This window comes from Barbus barbus (assembly GCF_936440315.1).
Source record: "Barbus barbus genome assembly, chromosome: 41".
Taxonomy (NCBI): domain Eukaryota; kingdom Metazoa; phylum Chordata; class Actinopteri; order Cypriniformes; family Cyprinidae; genus Barbus; species Barbus barbus.
Window position 1 is genome coordinate 19,078,976 of NC_136719.1, and position 22,756 is coordinate 19,101,731.

At 37.7% G+C, this 22,756-nt stretch overlaps 2 protein-coding genes across 4 annotated transcripts; one reads left to right on the top strand and one right to left on the bottom strand.

Annotated features, from left to right (window-relative positions):
- Positions 1-1,491: 1,491 nt before the first annotated feature.
- Positions 1,492-13,570, bottom strand: LOC306860808 (E3 ubiquitin-protein ligase NRDP1). 3 transcript variants are annotated; one of them, XM_079402743.1, is made up of 8 exons: positions 13,415-13,570; positions 11,140-11,239; positions 8,892-8,917; positions 7,548-7,663; positions 6,601-6,872; positions 6,244-6,379; positions 5,987-6,090; positions 1,492-3,789 (listed from the first exon to the last, which is right to left on the bottom strand). In XM_079402743.1, exons 4-8 carry the CDS (start codon positions 7,635-7,637, stop codon positions 3,435-3,437), a joined length of 957 nt encoding a protein of 318 aa, XP_079258869.1. In that variant the 5' UTR covers positions 7,638-7,663; positions 8,892-8,917; positions 11,140-11,239; positions 13,415-13,570; the 3' UTR covers positions 1,492-3,434. The 3 variants fall into 3 exon arrangements, with proteins under 3 accessions (XP_079258869.1, XP_079258868.1, XP_079258870.1); XM_079402742.1 differs by lacking the exon at positions 8,892-8,917 and having other exon boundaries at positions 13,415-13,566; XM_079402744.1 differs by lacking the exons at positions 8,892-8,917; positions 13,415-13,570 and having other exon boundaries at positions 7,548-7,654; positions 11,132-11,187.
- Positions 13,571-13,870: 300 nt separating this feature from the next.
- slc39a5 (solute carrier family 39 member 5) lies at positions 13,871-20,579 on the top strand. The gene is made up of 12 exons (XM_079402741.1): positions 13,871-13,990; positions 14,761-14,926; positions 15,323-15,546; positions 15,777-15,921; positions 17,293-17,470; positions 17,568-17,737; positions 17,837-17,956; positions 18,059-18,116; positions 18,200-18,346; positions 18,978-19,058; positions 19,707-19,897; positions 20,036-20,579. Exons 1-12 carry the CDS (start codon positions 13,971-13,973, stop codon positions 20,183-20,185), a joined length of 1,650 nt encoding a protein of 549 aa, XP_079258867.1. The 5' UTR covers positions 13,871-13,970; the 3' UTR covers positions 20,186-20,579.
- The last annotated feature ends 2,177 nt before the right edge of the window (positions 20,580-22,756 follow it).

Genomic DNA, 22,756 nt, shown 5'->3' on the forward strand with positions numbered 1-22,756 from the left:
TGGAAGACCACGGATTGGCAATAAAGCTCTTTCTGATTCTGATTCTGATTCTGAAAACAATTAAACTGGATGATCGCAGAATCCTTTCCTTGGTGAAGAAAAACCCCTTCATAACATCAACAGAAATCAGGAATACTATGGAGGAGGCACATCATTGTGAAAATCTACAATCAAGAGAAGTCTTCATGGATGTAAATACAGAGGGTTTACGACAAGGTGCAAACCACTGGTAACATTCAAGAACAGGAATGCAAGATTAGACTTTGCCAGAAAACATCTAAAAAAGCCTCCCATGTTCTGGAATAAGATTCTTTGGACTGATGGAACCAAGATGAACTTGTACCAAACTGATGGGAAGAGAAAATAATGGTGAAAGAAAGGAACAGCTCACTATCCAAAGCACACCACATCAACTGTCAAACATGGGCATACATTGCTGCCAATGGAACGGGCTCACTCAAGACTTTTTCAAGGCAAAGAAATGGAATATTCTTCAATGGCCAAGTCAGTCACCTAATCTCAATCCAATAGAGCATGCTTTTCTGTTACTGAAGGCAGAAAGACCCGCAAACAATCAGCAACTCAAGGTGGCAACAGTCAAGACCTGGCAAAGCATCCCCAGGGAGGAAACTCAGAATTTTGTGATGTCCATGGGCTCCAGACTACAGGCAGTTATTGACTGCAAACGATTTTCACCCAAGTATTAGAATTGTGCTAATATTTACAATTGTCCAATAAAATGGAGGTACTTTGCCTAAAGTGGTTGTAAATCCTAAATGATAAATGTCATTCTTGTGGAACATCTTAAAATAAAGCTAAAAGTCTGCATTTTAATCACACCTTGATTGTTTTATTTCAAATCCATTGTCGTGGAGTATAAAGGCAAAAGCACAAAATCTGTCAGCGTCAAATACTCCAGACCTGACTGTACATACTGTACATGCAATGCACAAAGCCATAAAAGATTATTATTACCAAAAGAGTGAGCAGTTATTGTGTTTCGTGTGGAGCAGAAGTTGGTACTGAGAGCTGCTGGAAAAACAATGTGACATTCCTATCCTCACTGGTACTATAATGGGCTGGATTAAAATGACTTGCTGCATTAGTGGCTACAGGCTGGTCAAAGAAAATACCAACAACAGGAGGATTATTCCTGCATGCATGAGTATGTAAGCTGTTTGGCCTCAAAACACTGAACAGAGATCAGCAGATAGAAGTGACTAGTCACCAAATAGCCATAATATGTTAATTCAGCTCAAAATGATGGCACATGGTAACAGTAGTACTTTAAAACTCTTAGGACTTTTCATTTTAGCAGTTAAATTGCACTTTAGTGACATTCTGTGGTAGAAGAGAGGAAAAACAGCAAAAACAAGAGGAAGTAAGCTCTGGTTTGCATTGCATTGGTCTTTTTTTAAAACAGCTGATGTAAACAACAACCAACAAAGATGTTCCTGCTACCATCTTATTAATAAAAACAAAGACTCTGGTGTCGTATTGCAAAATCATTGATATTTATTCATATTCTGTCAGTAACCCACAGCACAAAAGCAAGAATAAAAGACAAAAACAAACAAATAGAAGAATGCCACATCCACGGACAATGCTGCAGCGGGAAACATGAGCTCTTGGAACGTTTCATCCCTGTAATCAGATGATAAAACCTGAGTCAAGAAAGTCTTGCGTGTCCAGTAACAGATGATGATTTTTATGAATGATACGGAAGGTGATCAGATCCATCAGAACCAAGAAGTGAAACACACTGGGTCATGTTTAATCTCTCCAGCTTCAGGGTGCGATTGTGAGACGATGTGCAGAGAAGTCATGTGACATTACACAGCGATCATGCAGTGAAGCATCGAATGAAGTGTGATAAGGCAAAGTTCACAGACATTTCTCCCTAATTCTCACACAGACCTGGCTGAATATTGCAGAGTAAAACATTCTCGGTCCTTAGTTTTCAGCTCACTGAACAACATTTGCAAAAAAGCTACTGTAAACAACGCAATGAGCATTCAGGTCTATGTAATACTGAAGCAGATGACACACAATTGCTCTGAAGATACATTTCAGAATCGCTGAATTTACATTTTTGGTGCCCGCGCCACGACAACAACAAAAAAAACAAAAACAAAAAAGAGCCAGCACGATGTGCATACAACACAATAAAACACTTCGGTTGCAGAGACAACTATCGTACAACACAAATTAAACTGATTCTTAAATCAATTATGTACAACGAAGGTATGTAAAATATGCTAAATAAATTCTTATCCACTTATCCAGGAGTCAATTGCACAATATACACAAACATTCAACCATTCCATCTCTCTTTATTATTTGAAATTCATCAAGAGGTGCTGTGGCAAATGATGGATAAAAATAGTTCTGATGTAAACCACAGTAAAAAGGTCCAGATATGGTTGAGCATCTGCAGGAGATTCCACAGACATCATGTTTTACATCAGCGGTAAGTTGGTCATTTTTCACAATGTTTTTATACTTCATATTGATTCATAAGCTTTTCATCCATCATTTATGGGTTCGCATATGGTGAAACTACTAGACAAAAAACTGAGGTCACAAAGACCATCTTAAAGAAGAAAACTCGGGTTCTGATTGATAATAGTGTAATAGCCAGTGTTGTCAGTAGAAAATAAAAAAGTTATTTCTGAAGAAAATTTAATTGAATGAGTGGAATAAAAGGCATCAAATCAGCTGTTGATTTCTGTCATATATATCCTCACCATCACTGTTTCCACTCAAGAAAAACAAACATCTTCACAAAACGAGATTCATGACATCTTGTTTTTCCACTCACCACACAGTGCAAACACCGAGCAGATTTCTTTATCTAGCATACTTTAATCATAGCTCTATTGAGAAAAAAGAAAGAAAGATTGAGATCCAATGGTAGTTAAAACACTCTACTCTAAATAGCAAACTTGAGATGAAGACAGCAAAATGTCCACTACTCTATTAGAACAAGAACAGATAGCATTATTTGTCTATATCTCTTTATCATCTGTATTTACAAGAATCTTGTCTTAAGCTGCGAGTGACACATATTTGCTCTCAAGAGGGAAATAAATGTTAAAGGGGAAATTAGACATCACTTCAAATCCTTTTGATTTCAATGTTAATGTTAAAACATACGTGTACCATCGTCCCTGATAATGTTTCAAGTTGGTTTATGTCATTAGGGTCCACTTTTTGAAAAATGTCCATTTAAGGCAAAGAGAATAGGGAATGCTGGAGGTCCACGAGCGGAGAGCTTTCTCTGCCTGTGTCTTTCCTTAAAATTTGAGGTAACAACTGCCGAAGAGGTCTTGATATTTTTAGTGGGATGAACAGAATTTTTTAGAGGGGGGAATCAATTCAGTCTCTGTATACCCCTTTCTGCTTTTCATCATTGGCACCCACCTATGTACAGACTATAAGATCTCCTCAACGCCATGAGCGAAGATCATAACCAACCCCGGCTCCAGAATCATATCTTCACCCATGTGCTGGTTCTCACAGGCCATCACCACCACGGCCTGCTTACCCGGAATGCGCTTGGCCACATAGTTTTCGTAATATCTGCGGTTCATCTGCCGCGTCTCCAGCGTGGCCAAGCCTTGGGGCCAGTTACGCTCGTGGGCATTCTCGATGAGGTCATTAACGATCGACAAAGGGCATCCACTGTCTATGAGCGATCGTCTGATGACGGCCTGGAGGACAGCATCGGGTGTGGAGATCATTCCTCCCCAGCGGGTCACGCGAGCAGGTTGGAGAGAGTTCACCCACCTGTGGCCAAACAAGAGTGGTTAGTTTGAGAGTCATCACATTTAGGGGTCGACCGATATGTGTTTTTCAGGGCCGATACCGATTATTACAGACCAAGTAGACCGATAACCAATATATTGAACCGATATATATGTCTGGTGTAAAAATGAAAATGAATGTCAAAATTAAGAATAACAAGGGCTCTGACAAAAATGGCCTTCCCTAGTGTTGGTTGCACTTCTTACTCTTGTCTTCCCCCATGCATCCATCTACAATAAGGGTAATATATAAGAGAGCGAGTTAAAAGTGGGGCCACTGTATGCTTCATGATTAAGCCCATGGATACTAAATACTAAAGCTAAACAGCTTGGGGAAATGTAAGTATTTGGCTTCAATAATTTACATGTTAGAAATGTATGTGTAATAGCATAACCTCTCATAATTCTTCATTAATTATTTTCGGTTGACTAAATCATAACCTACAAGAGGGGACTATTCAATTCATCATCTAATGCACATCAATTTATTAATTAAAAAAGTGCAATGTATATAATAAGTGTAAATAATTTAATTGTCTTCATAGCTCCATTGTAGAAGTTGTGAAGAAGACCGCAACTATTTTAATGAAACTATAACACTAATAGCCTGTTATAGGCTCACTTGGTTCAATAGCCTATTGAAATGTCCCAATTTCCGTCATCCTAATCTTGGCCTATGTGACAGTAATTTCCATTAGTTTTCATTTACAGTGCAGTGCAAATGAAGGCATAAAACTTTAAATTTTTTAATCAAATGAGAGTTAAACTCAAATTTGGCAAACAAATGGGTTTACTATTAAAATTAAAACATGGAAGAAATAGCGTATTGTGTGATTGTTCTTTTAAACAAAAGTTGTAATAATTGTAGTAGTATTAGTAAATAAACCGAACTTTTATTTTGACGGGTTGCCATGAGGACCTCTTAAGTTTCTGTAGCCTATTTATGATATGACGATTGTTTTACTCAAACGAAACAGTCAAATGCTCATGAAGTAACTCTCAAAGCAGTTCTGGGGATGATGTTCATATATTTATGTCCTCATTTAGTGACATGGCAGATGCGGAAAACACCGCAAGCGTCGCGCACTTCAGTGTGTGTGTGTGTCAAAACCGCGCGTCTGTGCCGTTCACATATACAGAGACACGCCGAACATGCAGAATTCATATTTAAATAGTCTTTTTGCAGCTTAATGTTTACAGATAGTCCATATTGTGAGTCGATTTAAGTGTACTGACCTACTTTTGATTAATTCATCCAAACTTTGACTAATTCCGTGACTCCGCGTTATACAGTAAATGCTATTTATATGACTGGATTCCGCGATTCCGCGATTCCATCTCGGAAACCATAAATAGATAATATTGAGGTTTTTACAATTTCAGTGCAGTGGATTGTAATTTATTGCAACTTGAGCAACATCTGCTGCTGCCTTTGAGAGAGAACTGATGCGTGATGAAGCAGCACCAGTTAGCAAGCGCTTTCGGTGTAAGAGAGTGCTTTTAGTCTTCCACGTTGATTGGTCGACTCCTGACTCTCAACAAATCAGATGCGCGGTGGGCGGAGACTGCTCTAGGCCACAGAGTGGTGAGTTCCGACAGGCTGCATCAGAGCATCAGAGCCAAATAGCGCGCTTCAAAATTAAATAAATTTATCGGCACATCGGTTTCGAAAAAGACCGATACCGATCATCACAAAAATTCTTAATATCGGTGCCAATAATCGGCCAGGCCGATAATCGGTCGACCCCTAAATTCACATTAGCAATTATGGAATCAGCATTATTTACTTATTCAACAGTAACTTATCAGTATTCATAAGTAATTTACATACTCGTAGTTTGCACAGTAGACTTACATTTTACCCACAACACAATACAAATAACTATGGCCTTAACCTTATTTTCACAAATATATTATAAATATATATACTGTAGATATATGTACAAATGTATATATAACTTTGGAGTTCAACAGTTTGGTGTCAGTATGATATAAAATAAAATAAAAAAGTAAATAAATACTTTTATCAAGCAAGGATGCATTAAACTGATTAAAAAGAGTGACAAAAGAGACTTTTAAAGATTTCGATTTCAAATAAATGTTCTTTTTGAACTTTCTAGTCATCAAAAATATCTGAAAAATATCCACTGAAAGATATATGAGAAGAACATTTCACTCACTCTAGGATCTCATTGTACTCTATGCTCTCCTCCAGGTTCTGTAAGTTAGGGTTAGCGCTTCGTATGGCTCGCATGTAAGCTTTCAGGAGCTGGATGTCACGTTTCTGAATAACAGAAATAATTCGAATATTAAAAACAGTGTGGTGCGTGCTGATCAGAGCAGAGAATCCAAGATGTTAAATTCAAATAAATTCACATGACATCACGACAGTGACATTTACGCAGCCTCATGATAAAACATAAAACACAGGTCTGACCTGTTCTGCAAGTTGGTGCTTGTGCTCAGCTGCAGTCTTCTCTAGATCTGCAATCTTGGTCTGCTGTTGCTGCACCACACTGCGTAGGTGCTTAATACAGTTGTGATTGGGCATCTCATCTTTGGGCATTTCTAGCCTGCAGAGTAAAAAAGCAAATGTGATTAAAATGTCAAACAACCATTGAAGACAATCAAGGGCTTTTCATACAGGATGTATTCTTGCATTAAAAAAACAACAAAAGTGTGATGCTGAGCTGAAAAAGACACTGAGAAAGCAGTGAACCATGGAACTACAGTCAAACACATCCATACAGCACATGAGTGGGTTAAGGGAGAACTAGATAAATATGGTAGATACCCGCAGCCTTCTTCACACGTGACAGGTCGTTTAGGGTTGTGCTCGCAGTCCTTGAGATGTGACTGCAGCTGGTCGAGCCGAAGGGTGGCTGTGCAGCCGAAGCCGGCGTTATCACAGGAGATCTGCAGCTTGGAAAGCATGTTACGCATGATTCGGGGAACGGGTCGAAGATGGGCAAGAGTCACCACGGTGCGGTCCACAGGGCAGATCTGCTGCTGTGCAAACCACTGTGTGATGCAGGCGTTACAGAAAGCATGCTCACAATGCGGGGCCTGAGAGAACAGACAGATTGATCAGGGTGTAACCTGAACTCAGTGCCTACTGACTTTTCTTGAAGAAGTGCATTTTTCAGACATTTTGCACTGTGTAATGTAAAAAAAAAAAAAAAAAAAAAGGGGTGTGGGGGGGGGGAGCAAAAGAAATCCACTGGCAAAGGTAGTAATTTATATAAGAAAATTAATAAAACAACTTTACCAATAACAACAATAAAAATAGAGCATTAATATTGTTGTCATTTTACTATTGTTAATGTTATTATTAACAATAATTTTTTTTTTATTAATAATTAATCAAATAACTGATTTAATAATAAAGTATTATTGTTATATTATTGTGTTACTATTATCATTGGTTTTAATAAATAATAATAATATTTTATTAATATTACTGAAATAATTTAATAATAATAATAATAATTTAAATAACTGTAATAATAGTTTTATAATTAAATGTATTAACTGAACATTGTGCGTGTACTTTATTTTATTTTTAAAGTAGAGCATGTAAATTTCCTCAATTCCCTAAATATTTTTACAAAATGATCATTTTGGACCCTTGTCAAACATTCACACAATGATCTTGGAGCAATGATAACTCAGTGTTGTCTCTGTCACTTTCTCAAGGTGTTCTAGGAAGGATGTTGCAGTTGAATGAAAATAAATATCGACCTGCACTGGCTCCTCCAGCACCCCGCTGCAGATGGGACATAACAGATCCTCGTCCACCTCTCCTTGGAACCTGGTGACGTCGTACCCCATGGCACATTACCAGAATCCTTTGATATCTGAAATGAAGCAGGCAGGAAGAGAGTGTTGTGAGAACTCAGCCGGTACAACTGCCTCGGAGACAGCGATGCATGAGAAGAACTGGAAGTACAACAGGATGAAACTAAAAACTTATAGCTTCTGTTGGCCATTTTTAGCTGAACACTAAAAGCAGCACAAGAACAGAAGAAATGTGAAAGCAGGCCTCAAAAAGATTTTAACCAATGTATTATCTGAGTTCCTTTGTGGTATTTGCTTTAATGTAGGTTTCAGATTAAATATAAAAAAACTCCTTAGATGCACTAAAAGTAAAATGATAGAGGTTTAATGAACATGGCATTTTGAGCTGAACATGGAGGCACTCAATGTCCTGCTACTATACAGACGTAACGTGATCGCATTTCCTGTACAAAGATGACCTTCTTTTTGTTCTTTGTAGAGCCACTAGGTCTACACAGCTCTCTCAAGTGAAAAATGCAATGTCTGTGTGTTTGCGTGTATGCTTGTATGAGATTACTAATGTGCTGTCAAAAAAATATGGGTCCACTGTGAAGTGTGGCGGCCCACTTATGGCGCTTTTCCACTGCATGGTACAGCACGGTACGGTTCAGTACAGCTCACTTTTGAGGGGTTTTCCACTGGGTACAGTACCTGGTACGTTTTTTTAGTACCACCTCGGCCGAGGTTCCAAGCGAGCCGTACCGTTACCAAAACATGACGTGTAAACTCTGCTAATCACTGATTGGCTGGAGAAAATCGTCACTGCCTATGTCATTCAACTTGCGGCACGAGACACAACAGACCCACTAGATTTAAATCGGCACAGCCAGCGAAGGATTGAACGCAACTGTTTTGAAAGAGCACACCTTTTTTTAAACAACCAAAAAATGGCTGTTTCGTTGTCTGTTGAGGAAGTACAGATGTTCCTCTCGTTGATAGCCAAGGATCGGATCCAGCGAGAGCGTGATGGAGTGACGCAGAATCAAAAAGTTTTTCAGGAGTCACGGCAGTAGAGGCGGCACGACTATAACGACACGTGAATAATCCCACCCACTCTAAAGCGGTACTAAACTGCAGTGGAAACACAATCCAAGCCGAACTGAGCCGTGCCGTGCCGTTCTGAGCCGTGCCGAGCAGAGTCGTACCACGCAGTGGAAAAGCACCATTAGTAACCCAGCATAACGGGAAAGCATTTTGAGTGGCCTAGAGACTGAATTAAGATTAACAATGCAAGAATAGAAATTTCACCTCTTTTCTGACTTCATTTTGAGAAACTGCAAAATGGAAGGCGAACATTAATCAGTTAAGTGTCCAAAACCAGGTGTGACACAATCAAAATGACAAGTAACAAAAAACATCACCTATAATCATTTTTTGTCCTAACCAGCTGTGACAAGCATCAAGACATTTTGTCAGTCGGTTTCTATTTTTCTATAATGAAATGTTATTGCAGGAAAATCAGCTTCCATTTAGCTGTATATTTAACTTTAAAAACACCATGATTGCTTGTGACTGTATCACTTGGCAGCAAGCAAACAGAGAACGGAAGTAGATATTTACGATAATCACTACATAAACAAAATCTACACACATTTCTGACAATCATTTCCATTTAAAGAGACTGCTACACCATATTTTGAATTTATCTGAATGTTTTCAGTAGGGCTGCAAAAATTAATTGCATTCAAAATAAAGGTTTATGTTTACATACTATATGTGTGTGTACTGTCTATAATATATATATATATATATATATATATATATATATATATATATATATATATATATATATATATACACACACAAATATTTTATATATGAATCTAACATATTTTCCTCAATATATACATGTGTATTTATTAGGGCTGTCAAAGTTAACGCAAATTCATTTTAACGGCACTAATTTTATTAATGCGCGATTAACACAGCGTGTATTTTCTGTTTGACCCGTGGCCTACCCTGTAGTTGGAGAAATGGAGATGCACAGTGTTGCCAACTTAACGGCATTGCAGACCCCTTTAGCGACTTTTTTCCCCCTTCAAAAAAGCACCCAAACCTTATTTTGTTTCTGAGACTCGCTGGTACTGCCGCGCAAGATCTTGCTTTCCAATCGCACTCACACACTTCTATCTCTCTGTGTGTCTGCTCTGTTCCGCGAGCGGCGGAGAGGAGCAGCGATTTCAGTTAAACAGATATTATGTTGCTTCTCTAATTTTACATCACAGCACAGCTATTGTCTTTATCTTATGTGTATTTGATTTCATCAGACAGCTGCTCGATTATCAGGATTTTTGTTCAGATTAACATCTTGGAAGGGAGAGCTTTTTATGTAGTCTTAATGAGTCGCATTTCAATCACTATTTCATATTCATTCCGTTGTCTGACAACAGAAACAGTTAAATAAAGTGATGTTATGACACAGAGTTAGAGTTTAGGAGGCCATCAGGCTCCTAAACTCTAACTCTGTGTCATAACATCACTTGACTCCATGTAAATATCACCATATCAATAAGCTATTCATAATTTTTCTCTACCTCATATTGCTGCTATTATATACCCTGTACAACTTTTTTGCACATTATTTTGCACATTCCTCTTAGTACTATTTAAGTCAACAACATACTGACCTGCACATTTATATTTATATTTTTTTATCTATCTTTTTATTTTATTTTATTTTTTTCTACTTTTCTTCTCTTAATATTTGTATACTTTATAATTGCACTGTCCTTGGAGCGGACCTGACCTACATTTCACTGCTGGTTATACTCTGTATAATTGTGTATGTGACGAATAAAACTCTTGAATCTTGAATCTTAAATACATCAATGAAAACAGTTTTATTGAGACTTTAGCTGCGTCAAAATACAGTATGTGGGCACAGAGAGGCAAACAAATCTAATAATATATGTACACTTAGCATGTTCAGAAGAAGTGATGACAAGTAGGACAAACAGGTTTGTGTAAGTAAATTGCTCCGTGCAAAGAAAGAGAAGTAATGGGAACCTGGTATTTCTTTTTTCATGTGTCTAATAGACATGAACAAGTTCTTTGAAAAACATCTATGACCTTTGAAACATGTCTAGTCTTCATGTTCTATGTTGACAATGGTTTCAATAATAATAAACATACATTTGCATAAAGCATCCATATTTGTCCATGCCCATGTTGATTAGAAAAATACTAATTTGATTAAAACTTGAGAAGTATTTTAAGGTACATTTAGAACAAATAAAAATGTGCGATTAATTGTGACTAATCGCGAGTTAACTCATGACAATCATGAAATTAAATATTTTAATCGATTGACAGCCCTAGTATTTATATACACATAATACATATACACAGTAAACACATATAGTAAACCGTACTAAAATGCATGTCTGATTAAACTTGCATGATCCAAGTGATTATATAACACACAGTAGCATTAAAGGATTACTTTTTCCTTACAACTATATCGTGTGAAACATTCAAAAGAAATGTACATTCATACCTCACGAAAGCACAGCCCTCATGATCCCTGTACAATGAGTCGTCCTCATGTGTCAGGTGGGCAAGGCGAGCTTCCTTACGATGCAAGACTGAACATCCCCCTTAAGAAAGGGAAAACAAGACATCCATTACAATGCAATCAATACACTGCTATTTATTTCAAAGCAATTTAATTAAGATTTAAAAAACCCGTTTGAAACATTTCCTGGAATCTTCAGACAAGTTTGGCGTATTTACTGTCAAGTAGTCCATTCCCATTTCAAGAAGCTTTGTATGCTGTGATCATTTAAGCTTACGGATGCATTTTCCTCCCACTTTGTCTCTTAAGTGGAAATCCAAAACCATTAATACCTTGATGCATCGCAATCAAATTAGGAGCTGACTCATTCAAGAGGCTGATGACGTATGGGTGGAAACTACACATTCACACGCAATCACAGGGCTGGATGGTATGACGTCTAATGAAATATATTTTTGCAATATATATTTGGGTGGCCATTAGTAGGCAGAGCTTCCAGAGCAATTAAGAAACCATGACTCGGATGTGGCTCATTCAATCAGTGTTTGCCTGGCAGGCCAAAAAAATCCCATAGACTTACAATGAGCCATTTATAGGGACCAAATTATCACAGAGGCTTGTGGCTGGGTTGGTAGTAAGTAGCCACCCAGAACACCCTAGCAAACACAATGCAACACCCTGGTAATGATCTATTACGCCCTAACACTACGGCGATGATTTTTCACAATAACTTAAATGTTTTTAGGTTAGCGTGTGCCAACCTGATTTTGACGCCCGTTGCTTTCCCACAGCCTATTGAAACAAAGCAGATGTAGTCAGCAAGGATTAGACATATGTGATGTAAAGCACTTTTATCCAGGAGCACTAAATTTTTCCTTTGGAATCTGATAAGTCATTAAACAAGAAGCAGAATGCTGGGGTTAGGACACAGATCAATTTTCTTAATTTGGTAAAACAAATCCAAACCAAAAAAAGGGGCTGCGTTATGTAGACACAGCATCTTTTCAGATTCATAACAGTTCTGGGAGGGGTGGTGTTGTGTCCCAGTAGGCTGGTGGTGACCTAATTTTAGCTTGTCTAAGCAGACGGTGGGGGAGAGTGTGGGTGGTTTAGCACATTCTCCCCTCAACCCCCATTTCAGCAATGGCGTTCCTAGCTTTTATTCAGTAAAGATCTGGTTTAGTGGCACGGATGCATGATCACCAAGAGCACATTTGGGAGTGCACAGCAACACTGGCACACACATTTACCAGTGTTAAGCATTTTGTTCCATTAAATAAGTGTAAACTGCCTGAAATTTTGTACCATGTATTGGATGACAGGTCTTACAAACCTCTAAATTGAAGTATGAGAGATATCAGCTGTTTTGATGGTGCTAAATGGAGATATGCGGTTTAGCTTGATATTTATCACTCTACACACATTTTATATGTGTATAAATCTATATGTGTGTGTGTGTCTGCATCAAATATCTCTATACATGTGACACATGACAGTCCGGTCTCTCAGCATATACAACTGGATAATGTTAAGGTTTAATATTAAATGTACAGATGCAGCCATTTAAACAAGATGCATATTGATCATAAATAAAAAAACAACAACTGAACATTACAGACAGTCATTAATATGAATACAATGCCATGCTGGACACAGACAGACAGACTAACTGTACTTCTGCCAAAATACATACAGTAATGAACCACACAGGACAGCTGCAAACATCTGCACAGCTATTAAACCTCCTGGCGATGTAAAAAAGCTTCTGCCAGCCTGTAACACACGTCTGCTGATGTGTTTGAGCGAGTAGGCGCTTAGCATTAGCCAGCTCGCTAACGGTGCTGTACAAAATCAACCAACATAATCATCACAACCATGGGCTTTCCTTACTGCGTTCGTGTTTTTTTGCGTATAAAAAGGAACCAATGTCTTAAAATGTCCTTTACTCACAGTAAAATTACATTTAAAGTGTATGCGTTGATGCTGAGGGGCTAGCATGGCTAACTAGCTTGAGATCCAACTAGCAGACGCACGCCGAAAGAGCAGCTTTAGTCTAACATTACACCACACGTCCTTAAATGTCACATTACAAATTCTAGCCACTACTAAAACCCTTGTAAATGTCATTTAAATACTGTTCTGATCAAATAACGTCTTGATGTGTTCATGTTAGGTCACTGTGCTACTAACGTTATCCGGTCATTTTACAAGTCGACGTAAATAAAGCGTTAAAAATCACTCAGCAGGTCTGTAATACCTGTTCCCGTAGATCGCGCTGTTCCTCCCAGGCTTAATGTGATTTCTGGATTTAGAGCCTGTGATATTTGTAGTGATCTGAGAGATGGCTGATTTTTCTTCCTGAGCCGAGCGGATGAAGTCTGAATCTGCTGCGCCTACAGGACACAGTGTGCGTGGAGGAGCAATTATACTTGATTTACTTTAAGAGCGTATATTTGTCCTATGCAGGATTTATTTAAAAATAATAATTTTATCTATCATCTTTACATGCAATATGAACTGATACATATGAAAGTTACTTTGACATGCCAAAGTAGGGCTGCAGCGGGCCTATACTTCAATGTATTTGACAGGATGAGAGTGAGAATGTGTTGAATTCATATCACATAGTCATGAGGTAAACCAAGCTGATCAATGCCTTCTCGTCGTGCGATCTGCGATAGGCTTAAAGCTGCCTGCTAGTGAAACATTAACTTCCTCTTCATAAAACAATGCGCCATGGCTCATGCTTAAACACTAGGATACTGAGAGGATAGTGGAGATCGTGTAACCGGATTAAGAGACTGCAATATATCATGGGCGGACAGACAGGCTGGTAAAGAGTTGTTCAGAGTTAAACCATTAATTCTTTAAGATGGCATTTTGGAGTCTTTAAATACTTTGCTTGACTATGCAATGTGTATTCTGTTGGCTACATGCTTTTGATTTAAGCGTGTTTATCTAAAGTTTGTATTACTATATATTGATCAAATGTTGCTTTTTCATAGCTCTGAATGTTTCTTATGCCAAGTTCACGCTGCACGATTTTAGCCCGATTTTTCACTCGCCGACAAATGCCCGAAATCGGAGGCAAATCGGTGCAGTGTGAATGATCAAAGCCTCGATCTGAAGGAGTCGATGTGTCGCCGACGCCCGAGAAATATTTGGCATGCTAAATATCTGGAGCTGGCGGCGATTCACACTCCTGTTGTGTGAATGAGTTCTTGCATGTTTCTGAAATACAATGCAATACGCTGCTAGATATACCTGCTTTTGAATGCAGATGTTGGCATCTTGGGATATTTATAACTGTAGGAGAAAGATATTATTTTCTCAGAGGAATAATCTGAGAAGCAAGAAACTTGAGTAAAAGTCTAAATTTTGTCTCCCTTAAACCTCATTTCATTTAGAAGGAACGTGAGATATTATAGAGCCCTCACTCATGATTTTTACAGTATGGACTGTAATTTATTTTTATCAATTGTAATATTATGGATTGATTTAGAAATGTCTATTGAATTATGCTTGGTTAATTAAAATAGTGTTATATTGATCGCTGAGGCCCACATGCTAAAATAATTCATATTTATTGGTATTTTCCCTAAGGACGACTCTGAGCTTCAATCTTCTCCTCTACCACTGCATGATTTCTGTGATACCAACCATACTTGTCCTGGCAACACATGTCCAGTTCGACAATCTCAGAAAGTCAAATGAAAGCACACAAGTCAAGTCTACACAGGAACACTTAGAGGAAGCTTTTGAAGAGCAGGTACGTTTGGATGATTCTGTCAAATCATAACGTTTAAGTAAGCAATAATTGTTTTTGTTGCTTGTCTTTGAGAATCGACAGTGACTATTGAGGTTCAGTCGTCCCCACATGTCTGTTAAAGTAGATCTACCACATTCCTTGAGGGATTTTTCAAACATTTTTTTGCTTGAGGGTTACACTGAGTGTAAAAAATCTTATCAACAATGACTGATGCAATCACTCAAATTTAACTAGGTTAGACTTGTGGTTTCAGTACGTATGTTGAAATTCATGGATTGGAGTTATGGTTGCAGACTAAGTTTATGACACAAAAGCACTATCATAAAGACACTGACATGTGTGGACCTTGAAAATGATGTCTGTTGGTAAAATAGTCAGATTTGATCTTCTCCCAAGGGCTACTACTTGCAACGCCTGTTTCTTCAGTATGGGGACAATAGGACTTTGACCTATGAGGGTCTGCAGAAGTTGCTTGGCAGTTTAGGTCTTGGGGAGGTCAGTGTCCTGGAGATCCGACATGGTGGAGTGAAGCATTCTTCTCAACCCCAATCCCATTCCCACTCACATGAAGACCATCATCATCCTCAAATGGCTACAAACTCACCTCCACTCAAAGAAAGGTAATATGGCTAAAGCATTATTGTAATGTTCTCTACACTTTGAATTTACAATCTTCTTTACACTTACTGTGGTGATTGACTATTAAGTTAGCTATTTAAAATGTTCCTTTTATTATTCCCACAAAACCAGAGTTGAATTTCCCTGTATTTGATCTGATTAATGTTTATATAATTCAAATATAGTTTTATGCTCATTCCAGTGACAAAACTATTAAAATATTCCATCCTAGACCTCACATTAAATCAGTGCTCGGTGGATCTCCTGCAGAATGGGGTCACTCAGACTATTTTCCACAGCCTGGTCTAAGACACAAAGTGGAAGAAAGTGTATCACCGATGTCAGACCATCCGACAGAGAAACACCTTCACGGGAATGTGAGTATATACTCCTGAACTTCCTGTTAAGAGTGTTAGAAATGGACAAAGTCTACCACTGAATTCTCTTCACTATCACATGACCAAAGGTCTGTTGATATCTTGAGGTGTGTAGACAGTAAAATTCAATTCATTGTTCCTGTCCTGTGTGAGGTACACAAATTATTTTGGAGAGAGATAATCATGTAAGAGGTCTTGGCTAAAAGGACTGGTCTAGATGGTGGGCCAGAATATGATATAATGCTGTACATCTGCAAAACTCTGGAAAATGCTTGCAAAGCTGGTTGACCATCATGAATCTTCTGGTGATGCTGGTTGATCAGATTACGCTGGTTAAACTACTCAAGAAGCCTTCTTGGACTACCAGCACACAAACATGCCCAACTGTGGATTAGCATCTACATCACACGATATGCAATATGTAAACATATAAGCCTATGTAAATATGGAAGCCTATTTCTTTGAAATAATGAGACACTAAGTAGTAATTATGAGATATAATTATAAAAAATATCTAGTCATAATTCAAAAAGTCAAAATTATGAGAAAAAGTTATTATTATGAGATAATAGTCATAACTGTAACAGTCAAAAGTTATATAAAACATAATAATTATGGGTTAAAATGTCATAATTACAGACTAAAAAGCCATAATTATTACATAGCACAGTTATGAGATAAAAATCAAAATTGTGAGTTAAAATGGTAGTAATTATTATATTATTATAATCTAAAAGTCAAAATTATGATATAAAAAACTAAAAAGTAATGCTTTAAAACATCAAAATTATGAGTTCAAATATACACAAGTCAGAAAGATGACAAAAGTATCTGAAATCGTGAAATAAAAATGGACAATTCTAAATTATAAGATAAAAAGTCATAATTATGACATGAAAAATTTTGCCGTATAATGACTTATGTCATAATTTTGACTTTTTAATCACATAATTATGATATAGTATACTAAAATTTTAACTTTTCACCTCAACTTTTGCAGTAATAGAGTTAAGTCAGGCCTCATTACAGCAAAATAAATCAGTGTAATTCTGCCTGTATATTATCGTAAAATGCTCAATAAGGAAATAAACAGTCCATTACAATGCACAAAAGGCACATGACCACTGCAACGTTAGTAATATCAAAACTTAAAGTCCTCTGAGGTCATTTTCACTACGGCTGATAAGTGATAACAGAACATGGCATCAGTTGTGTTTCTAGAAAACAAGAGAAAGCGAGTCTGCAGTGTGATACGAGAGACATGGAAGTAGCACATGCTTTGAATGACCAATCAAAATTGAGTATTTCAGAGAGCTGTGTAATAATGTTAAATCTGACTCTCATCTCATATTTCTTTCTCCCTTATTGCAGTGTCTAAATGTTACCCAGCTCCTATGGAACTTCGGGTTAGGCCAAGCGTCCCATATCACTCCTGCTCATTTCACCTTCCTGTGTCCTGCCCTCCTGTACCAGATTGACAGCGGAGTGTGTCTGCAGCACACAGAGGAGCAGTCACAGGGAAACAAAACCAGCGAGGGTTTCCTGAGAGGTGTGTGTGTATGTGGTTTCTGTCAAGTGTGATATCAGAATCAATTTTGTGTTTGTTTTCAAGATAGAGCAGGTTAAACAAAGTCATTGTATCTCAGCACTAGGATGGGCCTCCTTGGCACTCTTTGTTATCAGTTTGCCTTCCCTGTTTGCACTGGGACTGGCACCCCTGCTTCAACCTTCCATCCTTCAAATATTCCTCTGCCCGATGGCTGGCATGGCAGTGGGCACGTTATGCGGAGATGCCCTCCTGCACCTTCTGCCCCATGTAAGAAGCAAAATACAAAATTAAGCATAATTTCAAGAGAGTATATAATTATTCTGTAATAATTCAAGTGCTACAGATGTATATTATTTGTGATCTTAGGCCATCTTCAGTCAACACATTGAACATCAGGACGCTGTTTTCAAGGGTCTGAGCGTGTTGGGAGGACTTTACTTTCTGTTTGCCTTTGAGAGCCTTCTGGGACTTAAACAACATTCCAAGGTAAGTTTCATCCAGTGGGGCTTTAATTATTATTTATTTTGGGGAAAGAGACCTGGAGAGGTTTTCTATTAATGGATTTTTTTTGCCCTCATCTTCAAACAGAATTTAAAGAAAAGGAAACATGATGCAGAGTCTGGAAGGGAGCTGGACGCACTGCAGGGTATGTTTGTTTTCAGACAAGAGAGAGAGCATTAATTGATTAATAATTATGAAACTTCTAAATTCATCTGAACTCTGTCATAGGTACCTCATCAGCCAATCAGAATGAGAGTTCAGGGCATGGCCATTCTCATGGGCAGCCTGGACCAGGGAAGAAGGGTATCAGAAGCATGGCATGGATGGTGGTCATGGGAGATGGGATACATAACCTTACAGATGGACTAGCCATTGGTACATAAAAATTATTACTGATTAAAATTATGTACACTCATTAGATAAGTAATTTAGCTAAATAATAGTAGTAGTGGTAGTAGTAGTAGTAAAAATAATAATAATTTAGGCCCAGAAGCAAAACCATCTGATAAACACTGAAATATATCTGTTAAGTAGTGCAGCTTTAAAGCAACCGTATGTAAGTTTTTACCTAGAAATGCCAGTTCCAAAATCATTTTCCTTCTTTCCACAATCCTCTGTTCTGGGAGTATGTAAATTTGGTGAGCGGGTACGAAATCCTGCGAAAAGGCAAATTGCTTTACAGCAGCAACAAATGCACGTGTACAGCTATCTACTGTAATTATAACAGTAATATATTTACAACATTGAATTCCACTCACTTAACTGTAGGGTACTCTAAAGTCGCAAAAATACACAAAACTACATACGGTTGATGTCATTTAGGAATAAAAACATTTTTAAAGGAACACTCCACTTTTTTTTGAAAATAGGCTCATTTTACAACTCCCCTAGAGTTAAACGGTTGAGTTTTACCGTTTTTGAATCCATTCAGCCGATCTCCGGGTCTGGCGGTAGCACTTTTATCTTAGCTTTAATTTAACTTACACATTTTCTTGTTCTCCTTCAGGTGTTGCATTTTCTCAGAGTCTGACGGGTGGACTCAGCACTACAATCGCTGTGTTCTGCCATGAGCTTCCTCATGAGTTAGGTATGACTGAGTCATTTATATTATGTTCATTATGAATTATGAGTATTGCATATACAAAGTATTCATACCCCTTACTTTTTTCCACGTTTTATGTTGCTGCCTTTTGTTAAACTGTTTTAAATGACTTTTTTCCACATCAGTCTACACTCTATACACCATAATTGTAAAGCAAAAAGCAGGTTTTAACATCATTGCAAATTGATTAAAAATAAAAAAACTTAAATGATTCCATTGTATAAGTATTCATGCCCTTATCTGGGACAGTTGAAATTTAGCTCAGGAGCATTCGTATTGCTTGTAGATTTACTGCATTTCGAGTGAAGTTAACCTGCGGCAAATTCAATTGAATGGGTATGATTGGAAAGGCACACGTCTTAATAAAAGGTCTAACAGCTGATAATGCATATCAGAGAAAAAACCAAGCCCTGGGGTCAAAAGAACTGCCCGTAGAGCTCAGAAACAGGTTTGCGTCAAGCCACACATCTGATGATGTAGAAAAAAAAAAAAGTAGATTGATGTGGGGAAAAAAAGTAATTTAAAGCAGTTTAGCATAAAGCAGCAACATAACAAAAAGTGAAAAAAATGAAGGGGTATGAATACTTTGGCAAGGCACTGTATATGTATATATATCTTTGCTTGTGTCTGCAGGCGACTTAGCGGTGCTGTTGGCTGCAGGCTGGCCTGTAAGCAGACTGGCTGTGTTTAGCGTCATCTCTGCTCTGGTGGGCTTTGTTGGTGTTTTAACAGGAACTGCACTGGGAAACCAGTGGGCGACACACTCACCTTGGATTCTCACCATCACCGCTGGGGTCTTCCTTTATGTTGCTCTTGCTGACATGGTAATAATCTTGATTGCCAAAATACAGTAATGATAATTTATCTATGACTTCATTCTTATTTTGAAAAGCTACTATATCCATTATAATCACACTGAATACAGTGTCTTTATATAATTTAAAGTTTCTGTTTCTCTCTAGATTCCTGAAATGCTTCACGGAGATGCTGGATCTCTGAGCCCTCTGAGGCGCTTCCTCCTGCAGAGTCTGGGTCTGCTGATAGGGGGCGCCATCATGCTTTGCGTCGCCCTTTTTGAGGACCATATTGCTGTTAGCCTAGGAGAAGTCTAAGGATATGAAGACTTTCTAAACGATATCCTCAGGATGTAACATCAGATTTTCCATTCAAGCAGCAGTATTATGTACTTGCTTCATCCCATAATGAACTACTGTGTGGGTATTATGAAGAAAGTGCACTGGATGGATTGCTATAAAAAGGGATACAGTGGGAGGAACTCGTATATACACATCCTTGGGCAACTTCTTTTTAACCTAAGCTTAATTTTAATTTAAACTTCTTACCGAATGATGACATCTACAGAAAATTCCAGGGCTTATCTATAAGAATGGTCTGATGAGAGTGTTTCAGGCCTGATGTAAAGCTCACTTATGAGTTGAATGCTGTGTCGTCAGTACGTTTTTCATTTATTATATAAATGTCTTGCAACTTCAAACAATGCTTTTTAAAAAATGTATTGATGGTTGTTGTTAAATTCTTTATTACAACCATAATGTCATTGTTTCCAGAAAAAGAATTTATTGAAATAATGAAGTTATGGTTATTAGTTATAATTTTAGTTCCAGTTTCATAATTTTAACCTGAACAATTTCAAACAATTATTGCAAATTAACACTTTACAAAAAACATTGTTCTAAATAAAAACCTAATATTTAGTTAAAAGTATATCTCTTCTTGACAGTCATATTAATACGGAAGCTTGTTTCTGCCACAGAATAAAAAGTAAAGGTAATTTGACTTTTTTCCCTAGAGAAGCATCACAATTTTGACATTTGTCCTTGCAAGTGTATACAGGTACATCTCAAAAAATTTTAATATCGTGAAAAAGTTAATTTTTTCTTTTTTTCTTGTAACTTATTTCAAAAAGTGAAACATTCATATATTTTAGATTCATTACATGTAAAGTAAAACATTTCAAAAGTTTTTTTGTTTTAATTTTGATGATTAGAGTTTACACCTCATGAAAGTCAAAAATCAGTATCTCAAAATATTAGAATATTTACATTTGAGTTTCAATTAATGACCATCCCTACAGAATAAATTCTGGGTATCTCTTGTTCTTTGAAACCACAATAATGGAGAAGACTGCTGACTTGGCATTGATCCAGAAGACGAACATTGACGCCCTCCACAAAGATGGTAAGTCACAGAGGGTCATTACTGAAAAGTGTGGCTGTTTACAGAGTGCTCTATCAAAGCATATTAAATGCAAAGTTGACTGGAAGGAAGAATTTGGGTAGGAAAAGGTGCACAAGCAACAGAGATGAATGCACAAGAGACAGCTTGAGAATACTGTCAAGCAAAGCTGATTCAAACACTTGGGAGAGCTTCACAAGGAGTGGACTGAAGCTGGAGTCAGTGCATCAAGAGTCACCACGCTCAGACGTCTTCAGGAAAAGGGCTACCAAGCCACTTCTGAACCAGAGACAACATCAGAAGCGTCTTACCTGGGCTGTGGAGAAAAAGAACTGGACTCTTGCTCAGTGGTCCAAAGTCTTCTTTTCAGATGAAAGTAAATTTTGCATTTCATTTGGAAATCAAGGTCCCAGAGTCTGGAGGAAGAGTGGAGAGGCACAGAATCCATGTTGCTTGAAGTCCAGTGTGAAGTTTCCACAGTCAGTGATGATTTGGGCTGCCATGTCATCTGCTGGTGTTGGTCCACTGTGTTTTCTGAAGTCCACAGTCAACGCAGCCATCTACCAGGAAATTTTAGAGCACTTCATGCTTCCTTCTGCTGACAAGCTTTATGGAGATGCTGATTTCATTTTCCAGCAGGACTTGGCACCTGCCCACACTGCCAAAGGTACCCTATGCTGGTTCAGTGACCATGGTGTTACTGTGCTTGATTGGCCAGCAAACTCGCCTGACCTGAACCCCATAGAGAAGTTTCATATATTTTATGTATGGGATATTGTCAAGAGGAAGATGAGAGACACCAGACCCAACAATGCAGATGACCTGAAGGCCGCTATCAAAACAACCTGGGCTTCCATACCACCTCAGCAGTGCCACAAACTGATCACCTCCATGCCACGCCGCATTGATGCAGTAATTCATGCAAAAGGAGGCCCAACCAAGTATTCAGTGCATAGAAATGAACATGCTTTTCAGAAGCCTAACATTTGTTTAAAATATCCTTTTTTATTGATCTTATGTAATATTCTAATTTTCTGAGACACTGAATTTTGGGTTTTCATTATCTGTAAGCCATGATCATCAAAAGTTCAAGAAATAAAGGCTTGAAATATTTCACTCTGTGTGTAATGAATCTATATAATATATCGGTTTCACTTTCTGAAATGAGTGACAAAAAATATTGACCTTTTTCACGATATTCAAATTTTTTGAGATGTACCTGTATATAGTACATATAAGTTTATATCTCACACAGCTTATAAGGAAAAGTCTGATTTGGGAGATACAAACTCAGAACTGCAAGAAAAGTTAGAATTGTGAGTGACAATTACCTTTTAAATTTATTCCAGAAATAAACTTCCATTTATTTAGATGATTTGCTAAAGAGAAACAGAAAAAAACAGTCATAAATTTGGTTTTGAGCTGCTGTACATTAATTTGAACCAGAGAAGTTAAAATCCCCATATGATCATGTAATATTTAGTCTG

Excerpts from the sequence above, each read along its gene's own strand:
- LOC306860808 (XM_079402743.1), bottom strand. The coding sequence starts at position 7,637 with ATGGGGTACGACGTCACCAGGTTCCAAGGAGAGGTGGACGAGGATCTG. Across the intron at positions 6,873-7,547 it reads TGCTGGAGGAGCCAGTGCAG|GCCCCGCATTGTGAGCATGC; the intron begins GTCGATATTTAT and ends CTGTTCTCTCAG. Across the intron at positions 3,790-5,986 it reads GAGTACAATGAGATCCTAGA|GTGGGTGAACTCTCTCCAAC; the intron begins GTGAGTGAAATG and ends GTTTGGCCACAG.
- slc39a5 (XM_079402741.1), top strand. The coding sequence starts at position 13,971 with ATGGGCGGACAGACAGGCTG. Across the intron at positions 15,922-17,292 it reads AGAAACACCTTCACGGGAAT|TGTCTAAATGTTACCCAGCT; the intron begins GTGAGTATATAC and ends CCCTTATTGCAG. Across the intron at positions 17,738-17,836 it reads TCCTGCACCTTCTGCCCCAT|GCCATCTTCAGTCAACACAT; the intron begins GTAAGAAGCAAA and ends TTGTGATCTTAG.